The sequence below is a fragment of the Salmo trutta genome, chromosome 9, assembly GCF_901001165.1.
Source record: "Salmo trutta chromosome 9, fSalTru1.1, whole genome shotgun sequence".
NCBI classification, from domain to species: Eukaryota; Metazoa; Chordata; class Actinopteri; order Salmoniformes; family Salmonidae; genus Salmo; species Salmo trutta.
Genome location: NC_042965.1, coordinates 23,421,410 through 23,444,619, shown reverse-complemented (window position 1 = coordinate 23,444,619; position 23,210 = coordinate 23,421,410). Strand labels below are relative to the sequence as shown.

At 43.2% G+C, this 23,210-nt stretch overlaps 3 protein-coding genes across 6 annotated transcripts; 1 reads left to right on the top strand and 2 right to left on the bottom strand.

Moving 5' to 3' along the window:
* Positions 1-1,253: 1,253 nt before the first annotated feature.
* Positions 1,254-7,247, top strand: cfap73 (cilia and flagella associated protein 73). 2 transcript variants are annotated; one of them, XM_029763113.1, is made up of 7 exons: positions 1,254-1,416; positions 1,640-1,745; positions 1,947-2,051; positions 2,138-2,335; positions 2,962-3,183; positions 3,531-3,689; positions 6,873-7,247. In XM_029763113.1, the coding sequence occupies exons 1-7, from the start codon at positions 1,361-1,363 to the stop codon at positions 6,960-6,962; spliced, it is 936 nt and encodes a 311-aa protein (XP_029618973.1). In that variant the 5' UTR covers positions 1,254-1,360; the 3' UTR covers positions 6,963-7,247. The 2 variants fall into 2 exon arrangements, with proteins under 2 accessions (XP_029618973.1, XP_029618974.1); XM_029763114.1 differs by having other exon boundaries at positions 2,138-2,317; positions 6,873-6,982.
* A 55-nt stretch (positions 7,248-7,302) lies between these two features.
* drc10 (dynein regulatory complex subunit 10) lies at positions 7,303-10,321 on the bottom strand. Of its 3 annotated transcripts, none has more exons than XM_029763112.1 (5): positions 10,178-10,321; positions 9,212-9,917; positions 8,800-9,033; positions 8,594-8,665; positions 7,303-8,461 (listed from the first exon to the last, which is right to left on the bottom strand). In XM_029763112.1, the coding sequence occupies exons 2-5, from the start codon at positions 9,893-9,895 to the stop codon at positions 8,177-8,179; spliced, it is 1,275 nt and encodes a 424-aa protein (XP_029618972.1). In that variant the 5' UTR covers positions 9,896-9,917; positions 10,178-10,321; the 3' UTR covers positions 7,303-8,176. The 3 variants fall into 3 exon arrangements, with proteins under 3 accessions (XP_029618972.1, XP_029618970.1, XP_029618971.1); XM_029763110.1 differs by having other exon boundaries at positions 9,212-9,896; positions 10,178-10,320; XM_029763111.1 differs by lacking the exon at positions 10,178-10,321 and adding an exon at positions 10,087-10,176 and having other exon boundaries at positions 9,212-9,896.
* An 11,132-nt stretch (positions 10,322-21,453) lies between these two features.
* Positions 21,454-22,676, bottom strand: LOC115200231 (polyubiquitin-like). Its single transcript, XM_029763109.1, has 2 exons — positions 22,578-22,676; positions 21,454-22,140 (listed from the first exon to the last, which is right to left on the bottom strand). Exon 2 carries the CDS (start codon positions 22,129-22,131, stop codon positions 21,661-21,663), a length of 471 nt encoding a protein of 156 aa, XP_029618969.1. The 5' UTR covers positions 22,132-22,140; positions 22,578-22,676; the 3' UTR covers positions 21,454-21,660.
* Positions 22,677-23,210: the final 534 nt, after the last annotated feature.

Genomic DNA, 23,210 nt, shown 5'->3' with positions numbered 1-23,210 from the left:
TGACGATGACCATGAGACAGCCTATAGGGAGGAGGTCATAGACCTGGCAGTATGGTGCCAGGACAACAACCTCTCCCTCAATGTGAGCAAGACAAAGGAGATGATCGTGGACTACAGGAAAAGGAGGGCCGAACACGCCCCCATTCACATCGACAGGGCTGTAGTGGAGCGGGTCGAGAGTTTCAAGTTCCTTGGTGTCCACATCACCAACAAACTATCATGGTCCTAACACACCACGAAAGTTGTGAAGAAGGCACGACAACGCCTTTTCCCCCTCAGGAGACTGAAAAGATTTGGCATGGGTACCGAGATCGTCAACAAGTCATACAGCTGCACCATCGAGAGTATCCTGACCGATTGCATCACCGCCTGATATGGCAACTGCTCGGCATCCAACCGTAAGGCGTTACAGGGGGTAGTGCGTACGGCCCAGTACATCACTGGGGCCAAGCTTCCTGCCACACAGAACCTACAGTTGAAGTCAGAAGTTTACATACACCTGAGCAAAATACAGTGAGGGAAAAAAGTATTTGATCCCCTGCTGATTTTGTACGTTTGCCCACTGACAAAGAAATGATCAGTCTATAATTTTAATGGTAGGTTTATTTGAACAGTGAGAGACAGAATAACAACAAAAAAATCAAGAAAAACGCATGTCAAAAATGTTATAAATTGATTTGCATTTTTAAAAGACTGTTGAATAATTCATCAAATGGCCACCTGGACTATTTGCATCGACCCCCCCCCCCCCTTGTTTTTACACTGCTGCTACTCACTGTTTATTATCAGCGCATAATCACTTTACCCCTACCTATATGTACAAATTACCTCGACTAACCTGTACCCCCTCACATTGACTCGGTACCGGTACCACCACCTCATTATTTTAATTTCATTACATTTTTTACTTTTGTTTATTTAGTAAATATTTTCTTAACTCTATTTTCTTAAAACTGCATTGTCGGTTATGGGCTTGTAAGTAAGCATTTCATGGTAAGGTCTACACCTGTTGTATTCGGCGCAGGTGACAAATAAAATATGATTTGACTTGATTATGAGGGGGTCTCTGATGAATTTGCTATCACAAAAGGGGTCCCCGCATACACACACACACACACACACACACACACACACACACACACACACACACACACACACACACACAGGCACAGACACACAAACACATACACACACAGTAGTGGAGCTTCTATGTCAGTAGTTTGCCACTGGGGGCGACAGAGGCTTTGTCTATGTGTTGCCATAGAGACAGGATTGTATAGCAGGGTATAAAGAAGTCCAAAGGGAAAGCTGCTTAAGTTTCTAACTGAAGATCAGAAACTCCCTGGAGACAGCAGAGATAATGGCCTTGGATCTGGAGGATTATTTCCGTACTGTCTTTGAGGAACATCTCTTAATGTGAGTTTGTTTGTGTTTGTGTTAGTATGCTCTCCGCTAGTGGGGCTGAGTGAAGGAACACAGATTGATGTCCACTGAAAGTTCTGTGTGTATGCGTGTGTGCGTGCGTTTCTGTATGAAATGCATGCATTCACTACTGTAAGTCGCTCTGGATAAGAGCGTCTGCTAAATGACTAAAATGTAAAATGTAAATGCATACGTACTTTCGTGCTTATGTGTGTAGGAAAGTGCCTGTGCGGGACAGAGGTCTGATGAGCGGAGCCACACGGATGATTGAGAAACAGAGAGAGATCAGAGAGGTGGATAAACAACTCCAGACACACAGAGAGGTAGGAGCTACGTTCTTATTCATAGTACTCATAATCATGGGAACCTGTGACAAAAATGTGACTATCATAGTTAACATACTGTATGTACCTGGGATATTGTGTGTGTGTGTGTGTGTGTGTGTGTGTGTGTGTGTGTGTGTGTGTGTGTGTGTGTGTGTGTGTGTGTGTGTGTGTGTGTGTGTGTGTGTGTGTGTTTCACAGGAGTTTGAGTTAAAGACGGAGAGTTTGCAAAGGCGGAGAGATGAGGTGATGAAGAAGGAGGAGAAACTGAAGGAGTCGCTGTTCAAATTTGACAAATTCCTCAAAGTTGGTGGCTAACACACACACACACACACACGCACTGAAACACACAGACTGGAAAAAACATCGTAATCAAATGTGCCATCTTGCAGGAAAATGACGCAAAACGTGGTCGGGGTGAGAAGAAGGCAGAGAGAGAGAGGGATGCTGTGCGTCAGAAGGAGGGAGAGATAGAGAAACTGAAGGAGGAGTGTGCTGTCCTGGAGGCCTGGAGATTGAGGCTGCAGCGCAGGGTGGAGAAGACTGCTTTCTACTGGACCTTCCTGGAACAGGTCCTTAGACTGGCCAAGGTACCCAAGCCTGGCATTCACTAAAAACACCCTTTTCGCACTACTGCGCTAAACTGAACCACCCACCCACTCCCCCCCCTCTCTCTCTTTCCTCTTTTCTATGTATTATCATGAATCTACCCCCCCCCCACACACACACACACACACACACCTCAGTTCATCTGATCTGTTCTCAACTCCGGAGAATAAATAATAAATAAAACATAATGTGTTTCCTGTGGGATCATGGCACTTGCTTTCTCTTGTTAATTACATTTTTATAATCAAATTTCCTCCTCTTCAGTGTGGGCTGACTAATCTACCAGCTCACGTGTGTTGCCTATGCCATGTCCACATCCCTGTTTAACCATAACCCTAACCCTAACCCTAGCCTCAACCACAACCCTAACCCTAGCCTCAACCATAACCCTAACCCGAAACCTTAACCCTAGCCTCAACAGCAATCCTAACCCTATCTTCATGTCCACATCCCAGTTCAACCCTAACCCTAGCTTCAACCCTAACCCAAATCCTAAACCTTACCCTAAACCTCTCCACATCCCGATTCAACCCTAACCTTAGCCTCAACCACGAACCTAACCCTAGCTTCAAATGTATAACGTGTACATGTGTGTGTGTGTATGTAGTATGAGGATGTGTGGGAGCTACTGGGGAGGTTTGCCACCCTGCTATCCACCAAAGAGCAGCTGCGTCAGAGGGAGAGTGAGGTGCAGGAGCAGGCTGATGGCCAACGGGGGGCGCTACAGAGATACACAGACCAGCAGAGCTGCAGCATTCTGCAGAAGAATAACCTGCTGTCTCAGCTACAGACAGAGCTGGACCAGATACGCTCCAACGCTCTCAGATGGGTACCAGACCTGATCACGCTTTCACAGGGTCGTCACTAGAGGGTCGTCACTAGTTACCACAGCCACAAAGTCATAATTATGGCTAAACCTATTTCTACAATTTATCTTCTCAATATCTGATATTTAACCTAACCCTAACCTTAACAACACTGCTATCCTTATGCCTATCCCTCACCTTAAATTAAGACCAAAAAGCAACTTTTTGATGTCATTAATGTTTACGATATAGCCAATATGCCTTTGTGGCTGTGGTAACTAGTGACAATCCCTTTAGATGGGTCACAGATTTACAATTGATTATAGTCCATGTCTTTCTATCCAGAAAATAAACAATGTTTTTTGTTCAGGAGAACACGTGGTATCACATCCAAACCACAGCGGCGAAGGAGACGCTTTTATTGGGCCAAATTAAAGTGGTGACCCTTAACCTCTACCACATGATGGGCGGGACCACAGGGCAGGAAAAGGGCGTGGCCATCGATGACACAGAGACACAGCTAGAGAAGGTTAGTGATGTTATTATGTCATAGATTGAGGTTTGTGATGTTACAGATGGACTGTGTTTGTGATGTCACCGCTGGAAAAGGTCAGTGATGTCACAGCTGGAGAAGGTTTGTGATGTCACAGCTGGAGAAGGTCAGTGATGTCACTGTGATGTTACAGATGGAGGCTTGTGATGTCACAGATAGTGAAGGTTAGTGATAGAAATAGAATGAATAGAACAAACTTTGAACCTCTAACCCTGATACACATCAACCCACATCAACTCTATCATCCCAGACACCCTAGACCCACTCCAATTTGCATACCACTCCAACAGATCTATAGATGATGCAATCTCAATTGCACTCCACACTAACCTCAACCCCCTAGATAAGAGGAATACCTACAGTACCGTTCAAAAGTTTGGGGTCACTTAGAAATGTCCTTGTTTTGAAAGAAAAGCACATTTTTGGTCCATTAAAATAGCATCAAATTGATCAGAAATACAGTGTAGACATTGTTAATGTTGTAAATTACTATTGTAGCTGGAAACGGCAGATCTTTAATGGAATATCTACATAGGCGTACAGAGGCCCATTATTAGCAACCATCACTCCTGTGTTCCAATGACACGTTGTGTTAGCTAATCCAAGTTTATCATTTTAAAAGGCTAATTGATCATTGGAAAACCCTTTTGCAATTATGTTAGCATAGCTAACATAAAGAAGCAATACAACTGGCCTTCTTTAGACTAGTTGAGTACCTGGAGCATCAGCATTTGTGGGTTCAATTACAGGCTCAAAATGGCCAGAAAAAAGAACCTTCTTCTGATACTCGTCAGTCTATTCTTGTTCTGAGAAATGAAGGCTATTTCATGCGAGAAATTTCCAAGAAACTGAAGATCTCGTACAACGCTGTGTACTACTCCCTTCACAGAGCGCAAACTGTCTCTAACCAGAATAGAAAGAGGAGTGGGAGGCCCCGGTGCACAACTGAGCTAGAGGACAAGTACATTAGAGTGTCTAGTTTGAGAAACAGACGCCTCACAAGTCCTCAACTGGCAGCTTCATTAAATAGTACCGGCAAACACCAGTCTCAACTTCAACAGTGAAGAGGCGACTCCGGGATGCTGGGCTTCTAGGCAGTAAGACCAAGGAGCTGATTTTGGACTAGAGTAAACGGGACTGCAGTGGAGCGGGTCAAGAGCTTCAAGTTCCTTGATTACCAAATTACTAAGGACTTGGTCGACACACATGCAAACAGTCGAGAAGAAAGCACAACAGCAATTCTTCCACCTCAGGAGGTTGAAAAGATTTGGCATGGGCCCTCAAATCCTCAAAAAGTTCTACAGCTGCATCATTGAGAGCATCTTGACTGCTGCATCACTGCTTGGTATGGTAACTGCACCGCCTTTGATTGCATGGCACTACAGAGGGTGGTGTAGACAGCCCAGTACATCACTGGGGCCGAGTTTCCTGCCATCCAGGACCTTTATATAAGGCGGTGTGAAAGGAAGGCCCAGATAGTTGTTGAAAGACTCCAGTCACCCAAGCCATAGACCCAAGCCATAGTTATCTCTGCTTCCGCACGGCAAGTGGTACCAGAGCATCAAGTCCGACGCCAACAGGCTCCTGAACAGCTTCTAATGGAGTGAATGGAATAGCCTCAATAACATTGAAACCATGTGGTTTTGGCACTGACCCTGGAACTGCCAATATCAAGTGCCAATATGCAGGGAACCAACGCTCGTGTTCTTCTTATTTCTATTCTTCATGTGTTTTTGTTCTACTTTACTTTTTATTTAAAAAAATTCTAGTATTACTGATATTGATTACTGCATTGTTGGGAAAGAGCAAGCAAGAAAGTCATTTCACTGTACTAGTGCACATGACTTAAAACTTGTCAATTTGACTGGTAAACTCATGGGTACCCTCACAATGGCTGCCTGGTATTGTGATGCAATAATTTCCATATTAATGTATAATGTTCATTAAAATTATACTTACTGATGTGGCTCATGCAATCAAATTTACACTCAGTGGCCAATTTATTAGTTAGACCCATCAAGTACCGGGTCTGACCCCGCTTCGCCTCCAGAACAGTCTGAATTCTCTGAAACATGGAAACGTTGCTCCATTGGTATCAATGGACCTAACGTGTGCCAGGAAAACATTCTCCACATCATTACACCACCGCCACCAGCCTGTACCGTTGACACTAGGCAGGCTGGGGCCATGGACTCATGCTGCTTACGCCAAATCCTGACTCTGCCATCAGCATGATCCAACAGGAACTGGGATTCATCGTACCAGGCAATGTTTTTCCACTCCTCAATTGTCCAGTGATGGTGATAACGTGCCCCCTGGAGCAGCTTCTTTTAGCTGATAGGAGTGGAACCCGGTGTGGTTGTTTGTTGCAATAGCCCAACCGTGACAAGGACCGACGAGTCGTGTGTTCCAAGATGCTGTTCTGCACACCACTGTTGTACTGCGCAGTTATTTGTGTGTTTGTGGCCCACCCATTTAGCTTGCACGATTCTTGCCATTCTCATTCGACCTCTCATCAACAAGCTGTTTTCACCCATAGGACTGCCGCTGACTAGATGTTTTTTGTTTGTCGTACCATTATCAGTAAACCCTACACACTGTGGCAAGTGAAAAGCCCAGGAGGCCAGCCGTTTCACGAGACTGGCACCGACGATCATACCAGGCTCAAAGTCGCTTAGGTCACTCATTTTGCCCATTCTAACATTCAGTCGAACTGTGACTGGATGCCTGTCTGCCTGCTTTATATAGCAAGTCATGGCCACGTGATTCACTGTCTGTAGGAGTGAACCGTTTTCGAGAACGGAGTGGTGTACCTAATAAACTAAGTATTTTGTAATGTCAGTTAAATCGATTCAACAAATCACAGCACAGATTGAAGGGTACACTTCTTGCTTTTACTTCCTGCTTTGCTCCTATGGGTACACTCACAATGGCAGTCAGTCCCCCCATTATGCCATCATTGACTTGAAAGGGATTCCCATTCTATTCATTCTATTTCTATGGATGACACAGCTGAAGGTCAGTTATGTCACATTTATGTCACAGCTAGAGAAGGTTAGTGATGTCACAGTTAGAGAAGGATACCGATGTCACAGTGATGTAGAGTAGGGGACATATTCATTTGCTAACAGTAAAATCTAAATGTGTTTTCCTCTCCAGATCCAACTCTTCATCCAAGACCAGTCTGCCATAGTGAACAACCTCAAACAGAGCCCTTCTCATGCCACTACTAAAGCCAACTTGAAGTGAACAGGTGGAGGATGATCAAGTGGGTAGACAGAGGATCCTGCAGGTCTTATTATTGGAGATTTCAATGCATATCTTGTATTGTTTTCACACAGATAGTAATGTTATGGTCAGCACTCTGTGCAGCAGTGGTGGAAAAAGTACATAAAAGGTACCTTAATAGAAAATAACTCAAGTAAAAGTGAAAGTCACCCAGTAAAATATAACTTCAGTAAAAGTCTAAAAGTATATGGTTGTACATGTACTTAAATAGTGGTGAAAAAAGTACTTGTCATACTTGAGTAAAAGTCAAAGTAAATGCTATATATCAAATTCCTTATATTAAGCAAACCAGATGGCACAATTTTCTGGTTTCTTTTATTTACGGAGAGCCAGGAGCACATTCCAACACTCAGACATCATTTACAAACAAACACAGTATTTGGTTTTAGTTAGTCCACCAGATCAGAGTTAGTAAGGATGGCAAAGCTTTATATTGTTAGGTTTGTGTATTGGACCATATTGATGTCCTGCCTGAGCATTCAAAATGTAACTAGTACTTTTGGGTGCCAGGGAAAATGTATAGGAGTAAAAAGTACATATTTTCTTTAGGGATGTAATGGAGTAAAAGTTGTCAAAAATATAAATAGTAAAGTAAAGACACCCCAAAAAAACGACTTTACACCACTGCTGTGGAGCAAACCTACCATGATGACAATAATAATTCTGCAATCAGTCTAGTACTGACACCTAGTGGCAACTGGAGGGAATACTAACTATACATATCAATAGAGGGCCAACCTGTTTAGTGTTTCTCAAGCCTTGATCAAATGTATCCAACAATTGCATGGTGCCAGTTTTCTATTATTCTGACCAATTTTGCATAACAACTATAAATGGTTGAATTCCTAAACTGATTCATTAATACCACACTGTACATGTTTCAATAAAAATGATTTTTAAACAACGGTTTTAAAAAATCCCCTTTTCTTTTAAGAAACACTTAAGAATAGATAACATCAAACACAGAGTAGTAATCATACAATAGTAATCAAGAGCTGCGTTGCAGAGTATTTATTGGAATAAACTCTTGACACCTAAAAGGAAAACATACAAAAGGAGAAAAGGAAAATGGACGTGTTTTTGGAGAGCTGCCACATCTTTCCCACAAATATAAAAACCATGCTGGAATAATGGACTGTCCTGGTCTGGCCGAGTTTTCCACAGGGCCGCTGCTGTTATTTGCCCTTCTTGCCTTTGCCCTTCTTGCCCTTGCTACCCTTCTTGCCCTTCCCCCTCATGGCCTTGCGGACACGGTGGCCCCTCCAGTAAGCCTGGATAATGGTGGCGGCACGGCTCTTCTTTTCCAGCTCTTTCTGCTCCTCCTCCCTCCTCTCCTCGGCCAAACGCCGCTCCTCCTGGATCTGACTGAACTCCTGCTCCAGGACAGCATACGCCTCTTCTAGCTCTCTCAGCTCCTCCTTCTCCTCATCATAGAGCCTTGTCATGTCCTCCAGCTCAAACTGGGAGGGACCAGACAACACAGAGAGAGAGATAGAGAGGGGGGTGGGGGATTTACTAAGCATCACTAAAATCGTATATTAATTGCTGTTACTCAGTGGAAGATTTGTTATGATTTTTTAGGGTTAGTCTACCTGTTTCTCTCCCATATCAGCATCATACTTCAGGATCCAGTTCTCTATTTCTGTCTCCACTTTATATTTTTTCTGCCAGGAGGGGAGAACAACATTGAAAAAAGTTATATTTCCCATTGCAGGATCTACTACATGCATAGAGAATACTTATCAAAATGTTTTAGATAAGGGGCAGGGGCTAGGGCTCTATTTCTGGGATCTCCCACCTTGCGGAGCGAAGTTTCTACCTCGCGGTTCTCAGAAATCAGGTTGTTAAGCTGAACTCTCAGTTGATTGGCTTCCTGCTGCATGCGGGCCCGCCTCCCCTCTGAGGTCTTAGCGTCTGATTGGTTCTGCTTGTCGGCATCCTGCTGTGTCCGCAACACAAAGTCCTCAGAGATCTTCTCCATCTGGTGCAGAGAGCTCTTCAACTTCCTGATCACCTCATTTTTCTTAGAGGTCTTAGAGAGCAGGGGGTAGGGGGGCGGGGAGAGAGAAAGATAAAGAGAGCAGCAGAGAAAGTAGAGAGTTTACGTTTTGGAGAACTGAGCTAGAATTATCACGGGTTAAAACTTTCAAGGTCTAAACTCTGGTGTAATAACAACAGTAGTATAACGACAATGATAACTGTATCGGCACCTCAGCATCTCTGTCTTTGATGGCGGCAGCGACTTCCGCCTCCAGTGTAGCAACCAGCTCCATGTTGTTACCATGGCGCAGCGAAACCTCCTGCATGTAGCGTGTTCTTTGACGTTCCTCGGCAGGGCTGGTGAGCAGTTTCTCTAACAGCACCCCCTGCAACTCCTGCAGCCCCCCTACCAGCCCTCGCACCCCTTCACTCACCCCCTGCCCCCCTACCTCTGCCTCACTCCTCAGGGCACGGGTGGCGGCTGGATGAGCTCTCAGCAGTCTGAGCACGTTCCTCAGTGAGCTGGGGATGGTCCTTTCTAACTCTGCTCTCGCTCTCTCCCCTGCCTCCCCCTCAACCAGCTTCTGCCCCAGGCCCTCCAGCCTCTCTCCAAGGTGCTGGTGCTCCTGTAAGGCCCCCTCCAACTCCAACCCCAATCCCACAGACAGCCCTCCCAGGCGGGCCAGCACAGCCGGCAGCACGGCTACCGTCTCCACCCTGGCGATGCAGTCTTCCAGCACCCCTGCGATGCGCTGCGTCTCCAAAGATGACAGCTTCTTCCGTGAAGGGTCCAGGATCTTTAGGAGGTCCTCCCTGAGCACTTTGGCCCGAGGCTGTGGACTGGGTTGGGGACTGGAGCACATCATTTGGGTGCAAACATCCTCCAGGGGCTGTATGGCCACCTCTGCAGACATACTGCCATAGACAGGGGGGAATCTTATTAAACAATAAAACATCATGCCCAAATTAACACTATAACATCGGTCAATTCAGCATCACAAACATATTTACCACTAACGTTAGGACAATATTACTATTTGCTAACTACGTTATTAACAGTTGCCTAATGTCTAGTGTAGTTTACTTTTAGATATAATGTACTTACTTAACGTTAGCTACAAAAAGATACAGATTCCATGCGGGTAAAACATTTTATCAAGAAAACATAACGTTAGGCCTAAAGGAAAACAACATACCTCCTCTGAACTTAAACAGCACCTAAATAAAGCAAATCGAATCGCACTAGCCACATTACTGGCAGCAGCATAGAAAACAACATCACATCGATGTTGATAGTTTACAATACAGTTGCTAAGAGACCAAAGAAGTGGGGTGGGAGGGGCCCATTCGCGTTGACGAAGAGCTGAAATAAATTAGCATAAATAAATCATGGTCATGATCATGCATTGTAATTTAGGCTCATTAGCTTGTTATATTACAACATGATTACTAAAGTCCGATTTATGGAGGCCGGTCTGATTGATAAACTTTTGAATTTCAAGTTCAACTTTTGTTTTGATTAACAAGGACTGCCTTTAGTCTCATAGCGCTGTATTATAATTTAAAGTGAACGCTACAGCCAGAGAGCTATTCAATCGTACCAAACATTTCTGTCAAAAACCCATCCGTAAAACCTTGAGTTCCTAATTTTTGTATTCGTTTCGCGCTATTATCGGTAGGTGCACTTGATTCAGAAAACCTAGCACCGGGAAAGCAAAGTGTTCCAATTTTGAACCATTCAATGTGTCTGAATGTAGAACTCCGCCTACCCGGCAGATCCTGGGAGAAAATCAAATGCACCTATAGGCCTAGTTCTGGCCAATCGGATAGCTCAGATCACCGTGTCCGCAGTTTCCTCGCACAAAGGACTGTCAAAAAAGCCGCGAACGCACAACAAATGTGATAATGTAATATTTCAAAACGTTTAAAACCATGACTAGAGAGAGACTCAACGAACACAACAAGATCTGCTGTTTTTATGAGTAAGTTCATGTATAAGTTGTTATTCAGCACTGTCAACACTTTGTTTAATAGTTTTATAAGCCATCAAATGCACATGTTTCGTTAAGCTTTCATTGTTATTATTTGCGGCCTGTGTCTTATAGTATAGAGGAATATTTCACTTTCTCTGGTCATAGGAGTAACAACATGAATTTGTGCACGAGGCAGAAGTAATTCAGTGTGACTTAAAGAGCATACCCTTTTTTTCAATTTTCGTCTAAAATGACATACCCAAATCTAACTGCCTGTAGCTCAGGACTGAAGCAAGGATATGCATAATTCTTGTTACTATTTGAAAGGAAACACTTTGAAGTTTGTGGAAATGTGATCTTAATGTAGGAGAGTATAACATATTAGATCGGGTAAAAGATAATACAAACTAAAAAACATGTGTTCCAGAGACAGCAGGGGTTCAAACTGTAGAACCCAGTTCCTACATTTGAATATAAAAATGGATTTTATCAAACAAAACTATGCTACCATTTATCTCTGTGACCCTCAGGATGACAAATCAGAGCAAGATTACAGAATGTAAGTACATTATTTACCTTCAGAGGTGAATGTATCAAACCAGTTGCCTTGATAAAAGCGTTTTGTTGTTGTGCACTCTCCTCAAACAATAGCATGGTATTTTTTCACCATAATAGCTACAGTATATTGGACAGTGCAGTTAGATTAACAAGAATTTAAACTTTCTGCCGATATAAGACCTCTGCCTCACTCCTCCTGGAATGTTGGCTGTTACTTAAAACGTTATTCTAGTCACTATGCATAGTCACTTTAATAACTCAACCTACTACCTCAACTATACCGGTACTCCCCTGTATATAGTCTCGCTATTGTTATTTTACTGCTGCTCTCACCTAGTCAACAGCCAGTGGAATAGCGTGGCGCGAAATACAAATACCTCATAAATGCTATAACTTCAATTTCTCAAACATATGACTATTTTACACCATTTTAAAGACAAGACTCTCGTTAATGTAACCACATTGTCCTCGTTTCAAAAAGGCTTTACAGCGAAAGCAAAACATTAAATTATGTCAGGAGAGTACCCTGCCAAATATAATCACACAGCCGTTTTCAAAGCAAGCATATATGTCACAAAAACAAAAACCACAGCTAAATGCAGCACTAACCTTTGATGATCTTCATCAGATGACACTCCTAGGACATTATGTTATACAATACATGCATGTTTTGTTCAATCAAGTTCATATTTATATCAAAAAACAGCTTTTTACATTAGCATGTGATGTTCAGAACTAGCATACCCACCGCAAACTTCTGGTGAATTTACTAAATTACTCACGATTAACGTTCACAAAATACATTACAATTACTTTAAGAATTATAGATACAGAACTCCTTTATGCAATCGCGGTGTCAGATTTTAAAATAGCTTTTAGGCGAAAGCACATTTTGCAATATTCTGAGTAGATAGCCCGGCCATCACGGCTAGCTAATTTGACACCCACCAAGTTTGGCCCTCACCAAACTCAGATTTACTATAAGAAAAATTGGATTACCTTTGCTGTTCTTCGTCAGAATGCACTCCCAGGACTTCTACTTCAACAACATATGTTGTTTTGGTTCCAAATAATCCATAGTTATATTGAAATAGCTCCGTTTTGTTCGTGCGTTCAGGTCAGTATCCGAAGGGTGACGCGGCGAGCGCACCCTTCGTAAAATAGCGATAATATTCCAACCGGGCGACGTTGTATTCATTCAAAGAGAGAAAGAAAAACATGGAGAATTCACATGAACGCGCATCTCCAGTGTCATTGTTCCCTGCCTGACCACTCACAAAAACTCCTGCTGTTTTTCGCCCAGAGACTGCAGAGACGTCATTCCACTTTCTGGCGCCTTCTGAGAGCCAATGGAAGCCTTAGAAAATGTCACGTTACAGCAGAGATGCTGTATTTTTGATAGAGATGCCACAGAAGGAGAACAAATTGTCAGACAGGGCACTTCCTGTATGGAATCTTCTCAGGTTTTGGCCTGCCATATGAGTTCTGTTATACTCACAGACACCTTTCAAACAGTTTTAGAAACTTTAGAGTGCTTTCTATCCAAATCTACTAATTATATGCATATTCTTGTTTCTGGGCAAGAGTAGTAACCAGTTTAAATCGGGTACGTTTTTTTATCCGGCCGTGCAAATACTGCCCCCTAGCCCCAACAGGTTAATTACTTGTTACTTTTATTTCTTATTCTTATCCATATTTTTTTTAACTGCATTGTTCGTTAGAGGCTCGTAAGTAAGCATTTCACTGTAAGGTCTACACCTGTTGTATTCGGTGCATATAACTAATTTGATTTGATTAGCGCTCGTTAGCAACAACCGTCCGGGTTTAGGGACACCGATCCCATAGAGGTTAAGTTTCGCCATCAGCTGGAAGACTGTGTCCCATTTTCTCAGTGGAGGGATGGAGAGAGGAGGGACCTCACCGTTCCCCTCAGACTGACCATCAGTCCAGTAAAACAACTAAACAATGTATTATGCTCACTCAGCTGTGCCTCACAAGTAATACAACAAATTATTATATTTACATTACATTTACGTCATTTAGCAGACGCTCTTATCCAGAGCGACTTACAAATTGGGGCATTCACCTTATGATATCCAGTGGAACAACCACTTTACAATAGTACATCTATATCTTTTTTGGGGGGGGTAGGGGGAGGGGGGGTAGAAGGATTACTTAATCCTATCCCAGGTATTCCTTAAAGAGGTGGGGTTTCAGGTGTCTCCGGAAGGTGGTGATTGACTCCGCTGTCCTGGCGTCGTGAGGGAGCTTGTTCCACCATTGGGGTGCCAGAGCAGCGAACAGTTTTGACTGGGCTGAGTGGGAACTGTGCTTCCGCAGAGGTAGGGAGGCGAGCAGGCCAGAGGTGGATGAACGCAGTGCGCTTCTTTGGGTGTAGGGACTGATCAGAGCCTAAAGGTACGGAGGTGCCGTTCCCCTCACAGCTCCGTAGGCTAGCACCATCGTCTTGTAGCAGATGCGAGCTTCAACTGGAAGCCAGTGGAGTGTGCGGAGGAGCTGGGTGACGTGAGAGAACTTGGGAAGGTTGAACACCAGACGGGCTGCGGCGTTCTGGATGAGTTGTAGGGGTTTAATGGCACAGGCACGGAGCCCCCGCCAACAGCGAGTTGCAGTAATCCAGACGGGAGATGACAAGTGCCAGGATTAGGACCTGCGCCACTTCCTGTGAGAGGCAGGGTCGTACTCTGCGAATGCTGTAGAGCATGAACCTACAGGATCGGTTCATAGCCAGCGGTCAAGGATGAGTTGATGAGCGAGGTGAGGTAAGGGAGAAGGTCTCCGGAAATGGTCTGGAGAAGAGAGGAGGGGATAGGGTCAAGCGGGCAGGTTGTTGGGCGGCCGGCCGTCAAAAGTCGCAAGATTTCATCTGGAGAAAGAGGTCAAAGCATAGAGTAGGGCAATGTGAGCAGGACCAGCGGTGTCGTTTGACTTAACAAACGAGGATCGGATGTCGTCAACCTTCTTTTCAAAATGGTTGACAAAGTCATCCGCAGAGAGGGAGGGGGGAGGGGGAGGAGGATTCAGGAGGGAGGAGTAGGTGGCAAAGAGCTTCCTAGGGTTAGAGGCAGATGCTTGGAATTTAGAGTGGTAGAAAGCGGCTTTAGCAGCAGAAACAGAGGAAGAAAATGTGGAGAGGGAGGAGTGAAAAGATGCCAGGTCCGCAGGGAGGCTAGTTTTCCTCCATTTCCGCTCGGCTGCCCGGAGCCCTGTTCTGTGAGCTCGCAATGAGTCGTCAAGCCACGGAGCAGGAGGGGGGGACCGAGCCGGCCGGGAGGATAGGGGACATAGAGAGTCAAAGGATGCAGAAAGGGAGGAGAGGAGGGTTAATGTTGCATAGGCTTATGTTTTTAATAAGGGAAATAAGTATTTGACTCCCTCTCAATCAGAAAGATTTCTGGCTCCCAGGTGTCTTTTATACAGGTAACGAGCTGATATTAGGAGCACACTCTTAAAGGGAGTGATCCTAACCATAGCTTGTTACCTGTAAAAAAGACACCTGTCCACAGAAGCAATCAATCAATCAGATTCCAAACTCTCCACCATGGCCAAGACCAAAGAGCTCTCCAAGGATGTCAGGGACAAGATTGTAGACCTACACAAGGCTGGAATGGGCTACAAGACCATCGCCAAGCAGCTTGGTGAGAAGGTGACAACATTTGGTGTGATTATTCGCAAATGGAAGAAACACAAAAGAGCTGTCAATATCCCTCGGCCTGGGGCTCCATGCAAGATCTCACCTCGTGGAGTTGCAATGATCATGAGAACGGTGAGAAATCAGGCCAGAACTACACAGGAGGATCTTGTCAATGATCTCAAGGCAGCTGGGACCATAGTCACCAAGAAAACAATTGGTAACACACTACGCCGTGAAGGACTGAAATCCTGCAGCGCCCGCAAGGTCCCCCTGCTCAAGAATACATATACATGCCCGTCTGAAGTTTGCCAATGAATATCTGAATGACTCAGAGGACAACTGGTGAAAGTGTTGTGGTCAGATGAGACCAAAATGGAGCTCTTTGACATCAACTCAACTCGTCGTATTTGGAGGAGGAGGAATGCTGCCTATGACCCCAAGAACACCATCTCCACCGTCAAACATGGAGGTGGAAACATTATGCTTTGGGGGTGTTTTTCTGCTAAGGGTACAGGACAACTTTACCGCATCAAAGGGACGATGGACGGGGCCATGTACCGGCAAATCTTGGGTGAGAACCTCCTTCCCTCAGCCAGGGCATTGAAAATTGGTCGTGGATGGGTATTCCAGCATGACAATGACCCAAAAACGGCCAAGGCAACAAAGGAGTGGCTCAAGAAGAAGCACATTAAGGTCCTGGAGTGGCCTAGCCAGTCTCCAGACCTTAATCCGATAGAAAATCTGTGGAGGGAGCTGAAGGTTCGAGTTGACAAACGTCAGCCTCGAAACCTTAATGACTTGGAGAAGATCTGCAAAGAGGAGTGGGACAAAATCCCTCCTGAGATGTGTGCAAACCTGGTGGCCAACTACAAGAAACGTCTGACCTCTGTGATTGCCAACAGGGGTTTTGCCACCAAGTACTAAGTCATGTTTTGCAGAGGGGTCAAATACTTATTTCCCTCATTAAAATGCAAATAGTTTTATAACATTTTTGACATGCGTTGTTCTGGATTTTTTTGTTGTTATTCTGTCTCTCACTGTTCAAATAAATCTACTATTAAAATTATAGACTGATCATTTCTTTGTAAGTGGGCAAACGTACAAAATCAGCAGGGGATCAAATACTTTTTTCCCCCACTGTAACAGCCTACACTCTCCTGGGAAAGCTTTACACTAGATGTTGGAACATTGCTATGGGGACTTCCATTCAGCCACAAGAGCTTTAGTGAGGTCGGTCACTGATGTTGGGTGATTAGGCCTGGCTCGGAGTCGGCGTTCCAATTAATCTCAAAAGTGTTTGATGGAGTTGAGGTCAGGGCTCTATGCAGGCCGGTCAAGTTCTTCCACACCGATCTTGAAAAAACAATTTCTGTATGGACCTCGCTTTGGACATTGTTATGCTGAAACAGGAAAGGACCTTCCCCAAATTGTTGCCACAAAGTTGGAAGCACAGAATCGTCTAGAATGTCATTTTATGCTGTAGCGTTAATATTTCCCTTCACTGGAACTAAGGGGCCTAGCCCGAACCATGAAAAACAGCCCCAGATCATTATTCCTCCTCCACCATACTTTACAGTTGGCACTATGCATTCGGGCAGGTAGCGTTCTCCTGGCATCCGCTAAACCCTGATTAGTCCGTAAATGGTGATCTTAGGCTCGTGTGCGGCTGGTTGGCCATGGAAACCCATTTCATGAAGCCTCCCTACAAACAGCTATTGTGCTGACGTTGCTTCCAGAAGCAGTTTGGAACTCGGTAGTGAGTGTTGCAACCGAGGACAGACGATTTATATTCGCTACATGGTTGAGCACTCGTCGGTCCCGTTCTGTGAGCTTGTGTGGCCTACCACTTTGTGGCTGAGTCGGTGTTGCTCCTACAGTCGTGGCCAAAAGTTTTGAGAATGACACAAATATTAATTTTCACTAAGTTTGCTGCTTCAGTGTCTTTAGATATTTTTGTCAGATGTTACTATGGAATACTGAAGTATAATTACAAGCATTTCATAAGTGTCAAACGCTTTTATTGACAATTACATGAAGTTGATGCAAAGAGTCAATATTTGCAGTGTTGACCCTTCTTTTTCAAGACGTCTGCAATCAGCCCTGGCATGCTGTCAATGAACTTCTGGGCCACATCCTGACTGATGGCAGCCCATTCTTGCATAATCAATGCTTGGAGTTTGTCAGAATTTGTGGGTTTTTGTTTGTCCACCCGCCTCTTGAGGATTGACCACAAGTTCTCATTGGGATTAAAATCTGGGGAGTTTCCTGGCCATGGACCCAAAATATCGATGTTTTGTTCCCCGAGCCACTTAGTTATCACTTTTGCCTTATGGCAAGGTGCTCCATCATGCTGGAAAAGGCATTGTTCGTCACCAAACTGTTCCTGGATGGTTGGGAGAAGTTGCTCTCGGAGGATGTGTTGGTACCATTTTTGATTCATGGCTGTGTTCTTAGGAAAAATTGAGTGAGCCCACTTCCTTGGCTGAGAAGCAACCCCACACATGAATGGTCTCAGGATGCTTTGCTGTTAGCATGACACAGGACTGATGGTAGCGTTCACCTTGTCTTCTCTGGACAAGCTTTTTTCCGGATGCCCCAAACAATCGGAAAGGGGATTCATCAGAGAAAATGACTTTACCCCAGTCCTCAGCAGTCCAATCCCTGTACCTTTTGCAGAATATCAGTCTGTCCCTGATGTTTTTCCTGGAGAGAAGTGGCTTCTTTGCTGCCCTTCTTGACACCAGGCCATCCTCCAAAAGTATTCTCCTCAGTGTGCGTGCAGATGCACTCACACCTGCCTGCTGCCATTCCTGAGCAAGCTCTGTACTGGTGGTGCCCTGATCCCGCAGTTGAATCAACTTTAGGAGATGGTCCTGGCGCTTGCTGGACTTTCTTGGGCGCCCTGAAGCCTTCTTCACAACAATTGAACCGCTCTCCTTGAAGTTCTTGATGATCCGATAAATGCTTGATTTAGGTGCAATCTTACTGGCAGCAATATCCTTGCCAGTGAAGCCCTTTTTGTGCAAAGCAATGATGGCGGCACGTGTTTCCTTGCAGGTAACCATGGTTGGCAGATGAAGAACAATGATTCCAAGCACCACCCTCCTTTTGAAGCTTCCAGTCTGTTATTTGAACTCAATCAGCATGACAGAGTGATCTCCAGCCTTGTCCTCGTCAACATTCACACCTGTGTTAACGAGAGAATTACTGACATGATGTCAGCTGGTCCTTTTGTGGCAGGGCTGAAATGCAGTGGAAATGTTTTTTGGGGATTCAGATCATTTGCATGGCAAAGAGGGACTTTGCAATTAATTGCAATTCATCTGATCACTCTTCATAACATTCTGGAGTATATGCAAATTGACATCATACAAACTGAGGCAGCAGACTTTGTGAAAACTCATATTTGTGTCATTCTCAAAACTTTTGGCCACGACTGTAGAAGTTTCCATTTCATAATAACAGCACTTACAGTTGACCGGGACAGCTCTAGCAGGGCAGAAATTTGATGAACTGACTTGTTGGAAAGGTGGCATCCTATGATGGTGCCACATTGAAAGTCACTGAGCTCTTCAGTCAGGCCATTCTACTGGCAATGTTTGTCTATGGAGATTGCATGGCGGTGTGCTCAATTTTATACATCTGTCAGCAACGGGTGTGGCTGAAATAGCCAAATTCACTTATATGAAGGCGTGTCCCCATACTTTTTCATATGCAGTGTAGCTTTTGTGAAAATTGACTTTTCGTAGCAGGTTTAGGAGAACTTATGCAGCAGGTTATGATAATTACCGTAGCAGGTTAGGATAATTAGGTTAAGGTTAGGAAAATGGTAAGGATTAGATAAAATGCACAAAAAAACAACAACTTTAAAATAAAATAACTTTTGATGTAAATTTGGCAAAAGCTGTATCCCTTCTAGACATGACCATAGAAGACAGGCGGGGAGAGGTGAGATCAGGTGGGACCATTCTAGCCAATGAGAGGGCACATACGTGTGTACAGAGCATAAAGATAGATAGAAGACTCATCTTTGTATCTGTGCCATTATAGCATCTGTGACAGCATGGGAAGCTCCATTGAGGCAATCTCCATTTTAATGTGAATTTCTTCTTTTTCATTGGCTGATTGCTCCCAACTCATAGGAATCCCCACGCAGTTGACGACTTTAAAATGGTGGAAGCCCTCAATGGCAAACTCCATGTTAAAACGAGTTATAGCCATGTTGAGTCCTCTATCTCTGTGACAACAGGCACAACTCTGATATTTATTTTAAAAAAAATATTTAACCTTTATTTAAGATATAAAGTAGTTTTTTTCAAAGTTGCGGAAATACCATGTGTGTCCGCTAATAACAGAGCATTAGTAACAACCTTAAACATTATGACACTTCTATTCGATCAAATAAGCCGCACGCAGCAAATGAGCAATTCAATATTTTTGTTGACCAAATTCGACACTATCATTGACCTCCATAAAAATGTCCTCACTTGTTGGGCTTATTTTCTTGGCCATATTTTAGGCGGGATAAAACCTTTCCCTTTGCCTATTCCTCTCTGAGGTTGCTCATTACTGGACCTGTCAGCCATTACTTTTACCAGCCCATGGTGCCTACCACTGTTCCATACTGCATTGTGAAACGCTTGCTCTTGGATCGCCTTATCTTCGCCCCTGCATTCTTGCTGGTTTTCTTTTTTTGTTATGAACATCCAAGAGGTTAGTCACCTGCTCCACTATCAACTCTCCTGCACTATACACCTGACTAACTCTCATGGCTTAGATATAACATGGGGTCATAGTGCAATGTAACAGTCCCATATCAAACTTGGTATTACTCTGTGTAGTTCAAACTTTATGCAGGGACTGCTTATTAATTTTCAGTTTAGGTTGGTCCTAGTGAAATTATGCAGTACTACTCAGACAGTTAATTTCCATTAGTGGTTCATTAATTACATTCTAATCCAGACTATTGCCATGCCTGTACATTCATTTTCATCCATTCTAATGCTATTTTAGGGTAAGAAGTGAGCAGACTTCCAGAGCAAAGTGAATAGTAGTTATTGGCTTGCCTTGAAGATGAACTGGAAATTGTAGACCCCCTTCCAGTTCATCAACATCAACTATGTGGCTGTAGAGGTGAGCAGTTCTCCCTGGCTTTTCTTTTATGCATTCATCTGGAATGTAGTTGTGCTCTGTTACCAATCTGTGTTGTGTTTTCAGTTTCGAGTGCTGTTCGCCAACATGGTGGCCTTATTTTAGTATGCTTACCTTGCGTCTGTGAGGAAGTGAGACTCCCAAGATCTTCTCCCTGATTACTGAATGTAGAGGGCACAGGGTGTGCCTCGGGAGCTACAGAATGTTACAAGGACAGGTCTGTGAATGCCAGTGCAGCAAGCTGGTACAACCAGGCAAATTAACTGGGGTGATGTGTAGGACTTCAGTCACACAATACACAAGGTACTGCACTACTACACTAATGTCTTAGGTCTCTCTATGTGGTGTTGTGGTGTCTCTTTTGTCGTGATGTGTGTTTTGTCCTATATTTTTTTTATTTTTTAAATTTTGAATCCCCTGTCCCCGCAGGCCTCCTTTTGCCTTCTGGTAGGCCGTCATTGTAAATAAGAATTTGTTCTTAACTGACTTGCCTAGTTAAATAAAGGCAAAATGAAAAAATACTAATAAATGAAATCCTAATACATCCAATGTGTTGCTCACATGCAAAATAACTTATAACTGAAATGTTCAATCTTAATTGTTACTTCTTGAATAAATTGAAATACTTGAGTATTCTCCTTTGGGCCAAGGTTTATGTTGGTTTGAACAATAGTAAATACATGTCATATATTCTTGTTTGATAAAAAAAAATGTTTTGTATAATTTAAGATGAAGCAAAGCAAATGTGCTGTAGGAAATAAATAACAGTAACTGTTTCAATCTTGAAGGCAACTCATTTAACACCATATGAAAATGCAATGTTAAGATTGTCATCAAACCACAACGTATTGTGTATATTGCTGACAAGGTCGACCTGTAGTTTTCTTATGTGGACTGCATTGTTTTAGTTTGAGTCTCAACTCAACTGTAAATGTGACTGCTGTCTCTATCAGGTCAAATAAGGGAGCAACAGCACATCGGACTGAAACTGGCAAATAATTTTGCATGCTGATGTACAGTATTTGTTTTAACCCTATTTTATAAATGAAAACAAGAACCAGTCCACTATCCGGTGTCTATCATGTTGCTTTATCTTTTTTTATGAGTTGGAGCAATAACAATGATAGCAGACTGCTTGAGTTTTATACTTGTTTATTACTTGATTACAATCTAATTTACATTATTTAACATACAGTAAGCCTATATCAGCAATGCTTAATTTAAAATTTACAATTGAATAAAAATGTTATACAACAATGATCATTTCTGGACTAGCTTTTTCTCTATAGACATGGAATGATTATTAAAAAAACTGGTGGTTTCAGGTCGATACTGGGTGTCTTCAGCCTCCCCTTAGACGGAGCGTCAGGTAAATAGTGCTTAGATTTCTGACACCATAGTCTTCCAGTTTCTTGCCATCATCGAGCTGCTTGCCCTCGTGAATCAGCCTCTGTTGGTTGGCTGGGACTCGCTCCTCGTTTTCGACCTTGGCTTTGAACTGGGTTACAGTCTCACCTGATACCACCTCATATGTGTGAGTCTGGCCCTTTTCGTTTTTCAGGAACACCTGGATATGAGTGGGTTCTGTAATCAGCAACATCAGTTTGGATCCTGAATGCAGGCCATAGTCACTCAAAGTTTTTGAATCATCGCTGAGACTGATGTTGTTCCCATTGACACCTGACAGCCTCTGCCTTTCCATGGCCACTCCAAAGTGTTGCTTGATCAGACTCTTGAGGGACCCCAGAGTGGTGTGTGGCTGAACCATCAGGGGATGTGAGTCCCCATTCAAAAGTGTTATAGTGAGTTCCATGACAGATATCTGAAAGAGGATTTAATGTATTATTTATTTGGCTTTACAATAGCATAGCTCATTTGAATGAATTAGTCTAGTAACACTTCACTTAAAGCCTGCGGTTATAATGCTTTATAACTTGTTAAAATCATGTATGATCCTTTATAATGTCTTATAATAAGGGTTACAATATGTCATGTCTAATCTCTATCAACATTTCAGCTGACTCATTGCTGGTATTTAGTTAGATTCATTAAGAAATGATTGAAAGACATAAGGGAGTCATTATAACTTGTATATTTACCTACAGGCTGTCATTAAGCTTTACCATGTATTCGGACGATTGTAATACCTGACATAATATAAGATCATTTACTTGATACGCTATTAAGCTTTTTTTTATCCAGCACATTTCTGTATGGCAGGCCTATTTTAGCCCTATGATGTACAAAAAAAAGATTTACCTTTTCAGTAGATATGCGTATTATTGTGAAGTCTTGCAAGTTGAAAGATGATGACAGCTCTGTGACCGTCTGCAGCTGAGCAGTGTATATAACAGCTGATAAACCCCGCCCCACAAATTAAGGTTCGTTTTCCTCTCTGCCTCCTTGCCCCTTTCGGTTTCTATTCTCGGTTAATAATAATGATGTAGGCAACTGTTGTTGGCAGAAAGCTGAGTGCAATAAATTATTTGTATGTTATTGTTCAATTAAGACTTAATAGAATACTAGCCTACTACTAACCCCATGAAATACAGTAGCCCAATGACAACTTGGTGCAAATGCTTCTACATATTACACAAAAATTCACAAAGATCATTCCATATCAGTCTAGATCATTCCCAATCAATCACACACACACACACATATGTCAGTGTTGTAACTTTGACTGCGGATATTCCAGATATTACTGGAATAATTAATTGATCTAAATTATTGTAATTAATTTGGTTATCCTATCCAAATGAATCAAACGTGGGGAACCATTAAGGTTTTATATAGAGATTTCTTTAATTCACACTATCGTAGTTATCATTTAACCATTGTACCAATCCTATATCAACAATAGTCTTGATTAACAGCCAGTTTCTATGTTCT

Bases quoted from the DNA above. Each gene is read 5' to 3' on its own strand.
- LOC115200231 (XM_029763109.1), bottom strand. From the start codon at position 22,131: ATGGAACTCACTATAACACTTTTGAATGGGGACTCACATCCCCTGATG.
- cfap73 (XM_029763113.1), top strand. From the start codon at position 1,361: ATGGCCTTGGATCTGGAGGATTATTTCCGTACTGTCTTTGAGGAACAT. The intron at 1,746-1,946 runs GTAGGAGCTACG...TGTGTTTCACAG, and splicing joins AACTCCAGACACACAGAGAG to GAGTTTGAGTTAAAGACGGA. The intron at 3,690-6,872 runs GTTAGTGATGTT...TTTCCTCTCCAG, and splicing joins CAGAGACACAGCTAGAGAAG to ATCCAACTCTTCATCCAAGA.
- drc10 (XM_029763112.1), bottom strand. From the start codon at position 9,895: ATGTCTGCAGAGGTGGCCATACAGCCCCTGGAGGATGTTTGCACCCAA. The intron at 8,666-8,799 runs GTGGGAGATCCC...CCCTCCTGGCAG, and splicing joins TAGAAACTTCGCTCCGCAAG to AAAAAATATAAAGTGGAGAC. The intron at 8,462-8,593 runs GTAGACTAACCC...GGTCCCTCCCAG, and splicing joins CTGATATGGGAGAGAAACAG to TTTGAGCTGGAGGACATGAC.